The 13,512-nt window shown below is 38.5% G+C and overlaps 1 protein-coding gene across 4 annotated transcripts in view; it reads right to left on the bottom strand.

Moving 5' to 3' along the window:
• Vps53 (VPS53 subunit of GARP complex) overlaps positions 1 to 13,512 on the bottom strand; it is a 161,195-nt gene that overhangs the window by 37,529 nt on the left and 110,154 nt on the right. For 3 of the 4 annotated variants that reach the window (XM_004857106.4, XM_021238039.2, XM_087191587.1), the window contains 2 exons: positions 4,608 to 4,690; positions 3,396 to 3,474 (listed from right to left, as the gene is read on the bottom strand). In XM_004857106.4, the coding sequence (XP_004857163.1) occupies positions 3,396 to 3,474; positions 4,608 to 4,690 (162 nt within the window). Of the gene's footprint in view, positions 1 to 2,890; positions 3,181 to 3,395; positions 3,475 to 4,607; positions 4,691 to 13,512 lie in introns of those variants that run through there. The other variant, XM_087191586.1, reaches the window with a different exon arrangement.

Genomic DNA, 13,512 nt, shown 5'->3' with positions numbered 1-13,512 from the left:
TACAGGGAATGTATCTTGTGTTATATGAATTACACCTCAATTTTAGAAAAGAGACAGATATTTGAACTGGATCAAAGGAGGTAGTGATAAGCAGACAATAGTAAGTAGGAAGATAATTCTAGGCAGAAAGAACAGAATGAGAAAAGGCATGGGAGCCACAAAATAATGCAATACATATTCAGGGAAGTGAAAATGGTTGGTGTATAGGTTACATACACAGGAGAGGTAAATATTAAGCTAGCAGGTAGTGAAAGGACAAAAAATGAAAGTCCTGTATGCCAACTAAGGAGGAGATTATGGGGCACTCTGGTTTCCTCCTAGGAGAACGACATGACCACGGTGCTCAATTCAGTCCATCTTGTCCAGGAAGCCTCCTTCCATCCACTCAGAATCATTCAACAACTCTGTTCCACTTTGGCAATCCCAACTCTCATTTTACACACAATTTATTTTATTTTTATTTTTTATTTTTATTTATTTATTTATTTTACACACAATTTATAAAACACATCTATTTATCCAATGGTTATCCTGAGTTTTCTCCCCAAAGTAATATAAACTCGAGGGCAGCCTTGTTTCTAATCTTGACTATGTCTGTCCAAGACAGAGTATTATGTGGAATTCCTAAGATATTTATTAAGATTGGCAATTCTGACAAATTTCTGAGCTTTTCAAGCATTGTCACCCCTTTGGAATGTTCTTTTTTTTTGGTACCGGGGATCGAACTCGGGTGCTTGCGCTTGCGCAGCAGGTAGCGAAACCACTGAGCTAAATCCCCAGCCCCTGGAATGTTCTTATAATCACAATTATTCAAAACTTTGCCCTCTTCTCTTTCAAATACCACTTGCTTACAAAGGCTTTTCTTGATTGTCCTACTACATACAAACTTTCTCCTTTAAAATTTTGTATTTTTCTTATGATACTGATTTCTTCAGGCCTTCTATTACAGTTATGTGAGCATTCCTCTCACCTCACATATCTCTTACCTCTCATCTACTAGCATCTAAGCACTTTAGGATAATGTCTATGTCCTTCCTGCCCTTACAGCTCCTAGCACTGTGCTGAGTATGAGTATGAGTTGAACTGTCCAACTAGCAGCAAAAATGATGGAATTAAGAGACAGAAATAATCACTATCAAAAAGATTTTTTAATCCTAGAAAAAAAATTACACAAAGCAGGATGTAGGCACAAATAACACAGGGTGTGTGTTGAATCAATTTGTGACCACTTGGCATGTTTATTTTCATCACATGGATTTCATTTTGCTAGAACTGCAGAAGACTCAGACAAAAAGTAATGGCCTCACAGCTGCTGTGTTCCCAAGTCTGTGGTTTTCCTATGACATAAACAAAAGATTCTGGAGGTATGGTCTCTGTTAATCTTTCCTGCTGTGGGTCTGGGGGAGAAATGGATGTTGGGGTATGAGGGGCACTGGAGGGAAATCCACCTAATGAACTGACAGTTCATATAAGCAACACCTGGAGTGTGAAACCTCCTCCAACTGTTATTTTACTGAAAGAAAAAAACTTCCAATCTTCCCTTGGTCAATGTGAAAATTCTTTCACCAGCTGCATTCCAGGCTGCACTGTGTGGTAGCTCAGGAGCCATGGCAGCTGGAACAGATCACATTCAGGATGTAGTGAACGCTCACCAGCAGCAAGGGGATAATCAGAACCTACAAAATGAATCCTCACAGCCATGTTCCTTTAAGAAAATGGATTAGCCTCAATCTGCCTGCTTAGAGTATCTGCTTATAAACAATGAAAATACTTATCAGCATCTGGTGAGAAGATCACCTTTTTGAATAGACTATGACAATAGCTATTTCACAACTTCCCATTTTACTCATTAGAACCCCAAAGCAAAAGTTTTGGTTTTTGTTCTATTTTGTTATTTATAATCTACTTCAAATCAGATGTCTGGTTACAGAATCTGTGACATGTCACTCCTCCTGACAAGAAGGAAAGAACTAACACCTACTGAGCATTTACTATGTGGCTGGCACTAGACCAGGCACTTTCCTCATGCTCTACCTCACAACTCTGGCAGGCAGAAAGCCACACTTCACACACGGGAGGTGACGGGCCCAGACAGGTTAAGTCTTTCCTCAGCACCCTCTAAGGAAAAACTGGAAGAGCTGGGTGTGTCCGATTCCAAAGTCACGATTCTTTCTATTGTCTTCTGGGGCTAATGTGCCCCACAGAAGTTCCTTCTCTAAAATTTTCAAGAATGCTATAAGAGCCTGTGACCCTAGAGCAGGCACTGGAAAACTTCTTCTGTAAAGTCTCAGATAATAAATATTTTGGCTTTGTGGCCTATATGGTTTCTGTTACAATTACTCAATTCTATGGTTGCAGCACAAAAGCAGCTATAGATAGTATATAAACAGACCTAGTTGCATTCCAATAAATATTTATTTTTAAAAAAGGTAGTGGGCCAGATTTGGCCCAGTCAGATTTTACTGTTTGTCAACTCTTCATGTTTTACAAGGTTGTAAAATGCACAGCTTCATGTTACAGAATTTGGGCTTAAAAAGTCAATAAAGAATTATCTATTTTTAACTTGATCAACAGATATGAGAGTCTTCTATATTGAAGATACATGAGAGAAGAAGGGTGGTGTACAGGGTCCACACATTCTTTGGGGAAGAAAAGGCACAGAAAGACAAAAGCCAAAAACAGCAACATGGGATAGCACATAGTAAGTGTCGAAGGAGGGAATTTAAGACTCAAGGCCTTAAACTGATGGAGCATGAGGACATTAGGAAACCCGAGTGCACAAGTTGATCAAATAATTTTGTATTGGCACCAAATCTCAGAAAGTCATAAAACCTCTCAGTGGGCAAGAATGAAGAATGAGTCAGAAGTTACTGCTTTAAAACTGAATGAAAATACCCATTTTGGTTTTAGCCACATTATGGTTTTAGCAAGTCAGATGCTAATCAAAGACAACATCTCCTTTAGATTCACCAAACAGATTTATTCCCAGTCTCATTCTCAAAGGATAAGCAATGATGAAAGGTGAAAGATAAGTGTTGCACTTTGAGGAACTCCATGAGGTCTTTCCATTCTCCTCTCAGCTGACACTTTAAGCATTAAAGAGTCTAAAAGAAGGGCTGGGGATTTTAGCTCAGTGGTTCTGCTGCCTGCTTCGAAAGCGCAAGGTGCCGAGTTTGATCCCTGGTACCAAAAAAAAAAAAAAAAAAAGAGTCTAAAAGAAGCTACCAGCAAGGGCCAAGAGAAACTATTTCGGTCACTCTTGGAAGTCTAGGGAGAACCCAGTTCTTAAAACCCTACCTTGGGCCGGGGATTTAGCTCAGTGGTTTCGCCGCCTGCTGCGCAAGGGCAAGGACCCGAGTTCGATCCCCGGTACCAAAAAGAAAAAAAAACCCTACCTTGTTCATGGCAGTCAGGGCAGGATCACAGGCCGCATCCAGGTCTTGAACCAACAACTGAATGCTGCTGGAGATGACACTGCAAGTCAAACAAAGTATTGTGGTCACTGCTTAACAAAATCACCATTTGAATGACTGACTCAGCTCCTTCCAATCTATCAGGCACCTGTATAAAATTAAGATTCATTATTTCATCACAATTTGATCACAGTTTGAATTAATGACAATGGAGAAGCAGTTGGTTCTTTTTTCATGTACTGGTCTTATCTGGGTATGTCTCCACTCAGTCAGGACCTCAGCTTTCAGGGCTAGTTCGAGAATCCCTTTTCAAGTTCTCCTCCAAAAGTATCTGTTTTATATAATTGTTTTAAATCAGAACAACAATAGCAAAGAGTTAAGAGGAGGAAATAGCTGGGGATTTAGCTCAGTGGTTCCGCAGCCGCCTGCCTCACAAGTGCAAGGTCCAGAGTTCGATCCCTGGTACCAAAAGGAGAGGAGGAAATAAACTGAGAATTTTAAATTTTCTTCAATAAATGGCTGAATGAGAGCTGAAATTGGATCCATCTCTAACCTATTTAATGGCAGTGGACTAGGAACTGAAAACAACAGAAATACTGCAAGGTCATCCCAGGGAGAGAAATATTCCAAAATATTCCAAAAAGGCTTTATTGTTTGACAGAGTCCACCCTCAGCTCCCTAAGTGTCTCTCCCCCCCATCCCTCTCTCTTACACGCGCGCACACACACACACACACACACACAGACGTGTGCGGGCACACAGAAGCATGCACACACTTTTATACTTTTGATGGCTAAAATCCTGCCAATTACAGTTTCTGTTCTAAAACACAGAAGGTGGCCTGACCCTCTGTGAATTTAGGTGGGGGCAGATGGGAGGCCCTGGAACCAAACTTTCTTGCAGGAATGGCCAAGGGATGATTTCTTCTCTTTGTTATTCCAGATAGTGTCACCACAAAGATACCTTCCCCACACCTATAAACTAAGAGAATGAGGAGGCAGAACAGGCAGAACAGGAGGCAGCTGTTAATTCTAATGCTTGTTCTTAGTGGCTAGTGGAGAATAATCCCAGTCCAAAAGAAGGCCCTAGAAACTTCTTAGGTTCTGTAGTGACTAAAGCTAGCAGCCTGACATGTGCCACCCCATGAGGGAGAAAAGACAAGCACCCTTGAGCAGACATGTGCAAGGTACATACGTGCTGAATGTGTCCATTTCTCCCGTGAGATTGATTCGTTCTGTGAGACTTACATCGACTTTTTCTTTGAGTTTTTCTTCTAGCTGTTTAAAAAAGAGACAAACAAAAAACATATTTAGTAATTATCCAAAGAATTAACATAGTAATGATAGGTACAATTCTAGATACTTTTCATGGGACTTATTTAATTCTATGATCCTATGACTACTATCATTTTCAGATGAGAAATTAGAATGGCTTATCCAAGATAGTAGGTGGCAGGGCCAGAAATAAACCTCCTTAGAAGCCATACCCTTTAGTACTCTGCTGTATCTGTTTCTTATAACACACCAATAACTCATACTATTGATTTTGAAAAGATCGCGATTTTACAATATTCCCTGTACCATAAAGTGCAGACTTGTCTACCAACATTGGAAACCTCTGGTGTGAGTGGCAGTAAAATCAGTTAAAATATTCACTGAGTATTGTTATGGGCCAATCACTTTGCTAAAGTATTGAGATATGTGGTAAACCAAAGAAATAGTCCCTATCTTTATTATTAGCCTATGGCCTGGGAAAGAAACATTCCTATGCACCTAGAGCAGTGATGGCAAACCTTTTAGAGACTGAATGCCCAAACTGCAACCTGAAACCCACTTACTTAACGCAAAGTGCCAACACCGCAATTGAATACTCAAGTATTCAATTTTAGTTTAGAAAAAAACAACTATTATCTGATGCTCAGCAGCTGGGGCGACTTGGGTTGCATGCCAACAGACAGGGCTCTGTGTGCCTGCTGTGGCATGCATCCCAGAGGTTTGCTGCCACTGACCTAGAGTCTCAAAGAAAAATACAACTGAGCAGGAATTGTAAATATCTGAAAACGTTCCTAGTTTTGATGAATCTAATCTAGCACTCCTAAACCTAAGAGTTTTGTTTAAATTCTGAAATGCTTTTAGAGATGTATTAATTAGTATAATCTTTTTGGAAGGCATTTTATTTTAAAAGCAAAACTTTAAATAAACTCTTTAACCCGGCAATTTCACAACTAGAAATGAATTTCGATGAAATAATGAGAATAATGTACAGAGATATGCAAATATTTTTTGTAGCATTTGTTAATTCAACCAACGTTTACTGAAAGCCGGCTGGGGATTTAGCTCAGTGGTTCAGCCGCCTGCCTCACAAGCACAAGGACCCGAATTTGATCCCTGGTACCAAAAAAAAAAAAAAGTTTACTGAAAGCCTGTTTTGTGTCAGGCTGTTTAAAAGAGTAAGGGGATTATTTAGTGAACAGAACAGGTAAGATCCTGTTCTCATAAAGTTCACATTCTAATGCTGCTTTATATTATTGAAACTCTGGAAACAATCTACATGTACATCTACAAAGGACTGATGAAACAAATTATGGCACAGGCTTATCATGCTTAATATCTTCACTGGCCTTTCCATGTACACTGAAAATAAAATCCAAATTTCTACCCATGACTTGGCCTGTCGAGCTCTCTGGCCCTATCTTGCTACTTCTCACCTTACGTGTGAGGCTTCAGTTATACTGGCCTCTGAAACTTTAGGGACACAGCAGAGTCCTTCCTAAGGATCCTCCCAGTCCACACTTCTACTTCCTCTCCCTGAAATGCTCCCTGCTCACCCCTACTCAAAGAGCTTCACTGCTTCACTGCACTGCCACTTCTAACTCTCCAAGCCCCTCACTCAGTGTCTTCTCCTCACCCCACGTCTCTGCTTTAACACCACCTCCTCAGAGAGGCCCTCCTTCACCACTCTCTTCCACAGGCAACTTCCTTACTCCAGCACTGCAGCATTTGTTTCCTTCCTAACTCTTACCGTGAAACAGAAGTTAAATCTTGGCTCACTTGCTATTATCTGCCTCTCCCATTAGTTCTAAGTTTCCTGACAGAAAGAAACTTGTTTATTATGTTCACCATTGTTAATTAACACCAGATACATAATATGTGCTTAATAAAGATCTGTGGAAGGAATGAAAAAAATGAATGGAACACCTTATTCAGGTGTTAAAAAAGTTGAGGTAATAGTGATATGGAAAGATGTCTATGATTTATTTTTTGTTTTTGGGGTTTTTTTGGTACCAGGGATCAAACTCGGACCTTGCACTTGCCAGCCAGGTGGTGCAACCACTGAGCTAAATCCTGGGCCCTATGATTTAGGTTTTTTTTTCTTCCTTAAATTCTTTTATTGGTACATGTTAGGTATGCAATACGTTTACATTTATCATTGGGTGCTTATACCTGTACATGATGTATCTTGGTTCTTATTTTTTCCCAATTACCTGTGTGCCCTTCACCCCTCCACCCTGATTTAGTTTTTTTAAAAAGTTATTTTGTTATAAAATAACATGTAGGGCCCAATTTTATTTAAAAAGATAATGACAAAAATGTTTAGGAGAATAATATATATTAGTTAAATACATAAAAGTGGTTGTTCTGAGGGATGAGATTATGGGAAAATTTCATCATATATATTGCTATAAAATCTGAAACACTTTAGGAGTATATATTCCTTTAAATATCTATTTAATTGGGAAAATTCCAAATATTTAAAAAAATACAGAACAGTACAGTCAACATACCAACTGCCTTTCGGCCAGCATCACCAGTTGTTATAACATGACCAGCCCTGTTTCATTTATAGTCTTACCCATTTCCCCAGCTCTTGAATTATTTTGAAGCAAATCCCAGACATTCTATCATTCCGTCTGTAAATATTTCAGTATATAGCTCTCAAAGATAAGAACTTATTCAGACAAAATTAATAATTCCTTTAATATCAACACTACATAATACAGTCAGTGTTCACATCTCCCTCACTGTCACACAAGTTTTTAACAGTTTGAATCACGACCCAAATAAGGACCATATGTGGCAATGGACTGATATGTCTCTTGTCTTGTTTTAAAAAATGAAATATAATCATCTTATAAAAATGCACATATCTGTAGTGTCTCAGTTGGATAAGTTTTGACATCATACACATCTCTGTAACAACCAATAATAGGACATAGAACATATGCCCAGAAAGCTCTCATATTTCTTTTCCTCTTTCTCATCAATCCCCTTCCATGTATTATCTGATTTCTATTAGCATAGATTAGTTTTGCCTATGTTTGAATACATTTAAATAAATACGACCATATACTATAGATTCTTTCATCTAACATGTTTTTGAGATTCATTCACATTGTTAGGGGTATCAGCAGTTTACTCATTTTACTGTCAATGAATAGTCCATTGTATGGATATACCATGATTTATTTATCCATTCTCCTGTTCAGGGACATTGGATTGCTCCCAATTTTGAGCTCTTACAAATAGGGCTACTATAAACATCCTGTCCATCTTTTTATGGTTACACTGTATTTTCATTTATCTTGGGTAAACACCTGGAAATGGAATTGCTGGGTCATAATGGTTTATAAAAACTGCCAAACTGCTTCTCAAAATGGCTATACTATATTACTTTACATATTAACATATGCACAATCAAGCTTTTCCATATATTTGCTAATATCTGATGCTGCCAGTCTTATTTACTTTTTAGATGTTCTGATAGCTATGTCCCAGTTTTAATTTGCATTCTCCTAATAACTCATGATGCTGAGCACCTCTTCCTTTACTTATTGGACTTTTTTTTTGAAGGGGGGCGCATACTGGGGATTGAACCCAAGGCCTTTACACTGAACTAACATCCCCAGCCCTCAGCCTCTCAGAGTGTTGAGATTAAAGACATGCACCACCACACCTAGCTAGACAGCTGTATATATCTCCTTTTGTGAAAAATCTGTTCAAGTTTTTGCTCATTTTGAATTGGGTTATTCACCTTTTATTGATGATTATATAGGGGTTTTTTTTTTTTTTGTACTGGGGATTGAACTCGGGACCTTGTGCCTGCAAGGCAGGTGGCGGAACCACTGAGCTAAATCCCCGGCCCAAGAGTTTTTGATGTACACTGGGTTTAGTCTCTTATCACATATAGTGCAAATATTTTCCTCAGTCAATGGCTTATCTATTAATGAAATCTTTTGATGAGCAGAAAATTAAATTTTGATGAACACCAATTTATCCAAGTTTTTCTCCTTTGGTGGTTAGTAGTTTTTCATATCCTGAACAAAGAATCTTTGCTTACTCAAGGTTGTACAGATCTTTTCCTGTTTTTCTTCTAGAAGCTTTATGGTACTGGCTTTTATATTTAAGTCTCTGATTCATCCTGAATTGATTTTTATGTATGGTATGAGACAGGGGTTAAGGTTGTTTCCCATATTTGAAATCAACTGTTACAGCCATGATTGTTACAAAAGTTTTCCTTTCTATATTTTATTGCTTATCACTTTTGTGCTAAAATCAGCTAAGCATATATGTATACCCAGCCCTATGGTAAGTCTTAAAATCATTTTTTTCTTCTTTTTCAAAATTGTGGGTTTTTGTACATTTTTCTTCTCTACTTCTTCAAAATAGCCTGCTTGAATTTTGATAGGGAGCTGTGATAAATCTATATATCATTTTATAGAGAATTGATGTCTTAACAACAAAGTCTTCCAATCCATGAACATAGTAAATCTTTTAATTTATTCAAGTCCTTAATTTCACTCAGCAACATTTTGTAGTTTTAAAGATAGAGATCTTACATGTTTTTCATCAGATTTACTTCTAAGTATTCGATGTTTTAAATTGGTATTGTGGATAGTATCTTTAAAAATAAACTACCCTTTTTAGGATAGTTTTAGATTTATAGAACAAACGCAAAGATAGTTCAGAGAGTTCCTATATACCAAATACCCAGTTTCCTACATTATTACCAGTGGTATGATACATTTGTTGTAACTGATAAACAATATCAACATGTCACTTGGTTTTACTATTTTAAATTTTATTTCCCATTGCTTTTGTTGCTCAGATTCTTTTTTGTTTGTTTGTTTTGTGGGTCTTTTTTTGAGACAGGTCTTATACTATGTAGTTCATGCGTTCAACTATGTAGTCTAGGCTGGCTTTGAACTTGCAGTGATTCTCCTGCCTCAGCCTCCCAAGTGCTGGGATTACAGGTATGTGCCACCGCACCTGGCTACTGTTGCTCAGATTCTAATGTCTGTTTGGTTTCTTCCTCTATTTCTCTTTGCCCCTCTGTAATTTTTCCTTAAAGAAATTGGATTGTTTGTCCTGTATATTTTTCCATGGCTTAGATTTTGCTGATTGCATCCACAGATACTGACATGTTCCTCTGTCTCTTGTATTTCCTATAAATTAGTAGTTAGATATACTAGCTTGATTAGATTCAGGTTCTTTTTTCAGAAAACTATTTCATGATAATGCTGTGCACTTTTATCAGGAGATACTGTACATAATATTTGACACATCCTCTCTTTTTTCCCCCCTTGTTTTGTTTTGATTGTTTGGTTTTTGGTTCTGGAGATTGAATCCAGGGCCTCATGCATGGTAGATAAGCATTCTCCCACTGAGCTACACTGCAGTCTCTCTTGAGTGATGCTCAATGCCTAGATACATTATTCCACTAAGAGAAACAGAGAATAGCATTTTAATTCATTCTTTTCTTTCTTTGTTAACTAAACTTCTGCTGTAAAAAGAGTTTCAACTATCAATTATTTGGTTATCCCAAGGTACATATCATTTAGGAAAGGCAGGATAAGATTTTTCTCTTTATTTATCAGTATTTAACTCATACTAGTGGTTCCTTATCATCCTCAAAGGCAATAAAGAAAGTTTTAAAAAATCATTATAACCAAAAATCATTATATCCAATTATCAGGGAAACTGTTAACAGAGAAATCGGATATCATTATATCCAATTATCTGCCTCTTAATGGAATATCATGTAGCCATAAACAACAATAACAGTAACAGGAGAAATGCTAATGTTATGACACTAACAAAAAAATAAAATGATATAAAAGTGAATTATGATAACATACAAAACTATGTTTACGAAAAATGATTGGAAAAAATAAGTTGTTAATATGATTATATGAGGGTGATGGGATTAAGATTAATTATATTTATTATTTTTTGCACTATGGTTCTATGGTTATTTTACTTAGCATACTATATTTATATGTATGTATGTCTTTCTTTCCTGCACAAATACAAAATACTTAAATAGTGATTCTTCACTTAAGAATTCTGGGACTCCAGTCGCACGGAACACATGCTGAACCAGCCCGCTGCAGACAGGCAGGTCTGTGCACGCCCTACCGAGGTCCTGAGTCGCGCGGAAGACGCCAAATCACCCTGCTGCAGACAGGCAGCCACCTGATTCCACACTACAAAGACGCAGAGGACACCAGACCACCAGACCAAGGTACTGAGTCCCACTGTTCCCGGCCCAGAGGTAGGGGCTTCTGAGCAGCCGTCCCACTGCTCTTGGTCCAGAGGAAGGGGCTTCCCGGTCACCATCCCTCCGGCTGCTCCCAGCCCAGAGGAAAGGGCTTTTGGGCCACCTTCTGTCCTGCCACTCCTGGCCCAGAGGAAGGGGCTTCCAGGACACCATCCCTCTCACCACTCCCGGCCCAGAGGGAGGGGCTTCTGAGCCACCATCCCACTGCTCCTGGTCCAGAGGAAGGGGTTTCCCGGCCACCATCCCTCCCGCTGCTCCCAGCCCACAGGAAAGGGCTTTTGGGTCACCATCCCTACCGCTGCTCCCGGCCCCTGTCACACCTCACCCAGCTCAGAGGAGGTAATCCGAGCAGGCGACAACAGCCCGCCGCCCCAGTCGAAATGAGAAAACACGTAAATAAGTCTCAAAACCAGACTTCCAGATCACCTACAGCAACCCCAAAGGGAAATGAGATGGAACACTCTGATACTCAACCACCTGCACTCACTGAACTAGCAACAAAAGGGGATCTAGAAAAAATGAAATCAGAAATAATTTCTCAGATAACAGGAGAAATTGTGCCCCTAGTGCATGACATGATTAATAAATCTAGAGAGGAGCTCAGGAACATGATGGAATCCCAACATAAGAAACAAATGGAATCCATAAAACAGATGCAAATAGATTTCCAGGACATGAAAAACTCCACTGAAAGTTTACACAGCAGAATGAGCCAATGTGAGGACAGAATTTCAGATATAGAAGATAAGATTGCAATTAGTGACCAGGAAAAGAAAAATTGCTTCAAAATTATAAGGGAACATGAGAAATCAATCCAGCAGCTGCTAGATGATGCAAAAAAGGATAACATAAGACTGATTGGGCTCAATGAAGAAACAGGAGAGAGTGTAGATGACATAAAAAAATCTCTTCACAGAAATAATGGCAGAAAACTTCCCAAGCAGGGGAAAAGAGCTTGACATACAGATAAGTGAGGCATATAGGACTCCAAATAGCCTTGATCAAAAAAAATATACACATAGGCATATAACTGTTAAGATTCCAGAAACTCAACAGAAGAACAAAGTTCTCCAAGCAGTCAGAGAAAAGAAACAAATCACATACAAAGGAAAGCCCATCAGAATCACAGCAGACTTCTCAACACAAACCATCAAGGCAAGAAGAGCTTGGAGTGACATATTCCAAGCCCTAAAAGAAAACAGCCTCCAACCCAGATTGATGGACCCTGCAAAACTATCTTTCAAAATGGATGGAGAAATAAGATACTTACATGACAAACAGCACCTTAGGAACTTCGTGAATACCAAACCAGCACTCCAAAGAATTTTACACAATATCCTAGGAACAGACGTTGAGGATCATAAGCCCAGGAAGCAAAGCAGAATGAACCCATCTGGCATGAGAAGAAATTAAATGTAAAGGGGGAGAACCCAATAAAAAGAAAAAGTCATGGCAATGACAAGTCAATACATTTCAGTTATAACCATCAATGTTAATGGTCTCAATTCACCAATCAAAAGAAATACACTGGCAGAATGGGTCAAGAAGCAAAATCCAACAATAGGCTGCATACAAGAAACACACTTAATTCAAAAGGAAACTCATAGACTGAAAGTTAAAGGGTGGAAAACAATACTCCATGAGACAGGAACCCAAAAAACAGCAGGAGTAGCTATCCTCTTGGCAGATCAAGTAGATTTCAAACCAACACTGATTAAGAGAGATGAAGAAGGACACTACATCCTTGTAAAGGGAACAATCCAAGAGGAAGAGATGACAATCATAAATATCTATGCACCAAACACTAGTGCACCCAACTATATAAAACAAATACTAATGGACATGAAAAGTCATATATGCACTAATACAATTGTAGTGGGGGACCTCAACACCCCACTGTCATAAATAGATAGATCAACTAGACTAAAAATAAATAATGAAATACTAGAACTCAATCGAACTCTTGAACAAATGAACTTAACAGATGTTTATAGAGTCTTCCACCCCACAAAATCAGAATACACATTCTTCTCAGCGGCACATGGGTCATTCTCAAAAATAGGCCACATACTCACACATAGAACATATTTAAGTAAGTGCAAAGGAATTGAAGTTATCCCCTGTACATTATCAGACCATAGTGCGATGAAATTGGAGATCCATAGCAAAAGAAACTCAAAAAATTTCATAAACACGTGGAAATTGAACAACACACTTCTGAATAACCAATGGATCACAGAGGAAATTAAAGAAGAAATCAGACAGTTCCTTCAATTAAATGACAATGATAATGCAACATATCGGAATCTATGGGACACAATGAAAGCAGTCTCACGAGGGAAATTCATAGCAGTGAATACACATATTAGGAAAACAGAACGAGCCCAATTAAACAACCTGATGCTGAACCTCAAGCTTCTAGAAAAAGAAGAACAGGACAACCCCAGAGCTCATACAAGGGAGGAAATGATAAAGATCAGAGGAGAAATCAATGCAATGGAGACTAAGAGAATGATACAAAAAATCAATGAAGCCAAGAGTT

Source organism: Heterocephalus glaber, unplaced genomic scaffold (assembly GCF_053883595.1).
Source record: "Heterocephalus glaber isolate CG9 unplaced genomic scaffold, H.glaber_assembly_v1.0 deba00001564, whole genome shotgun sequence".
Lineage (NCBI taxonomy): Eukaryota > Metazoa > Chordata > Mammalia > Rodentia > Bathyergidae > Heterocephalus > Heterocephalus glaber.
The sequence above is the reverse complement of the archived record's forward strand: the minus strand, read 5'-3'. Positions and strand labels throughout refer to the sequence as shown.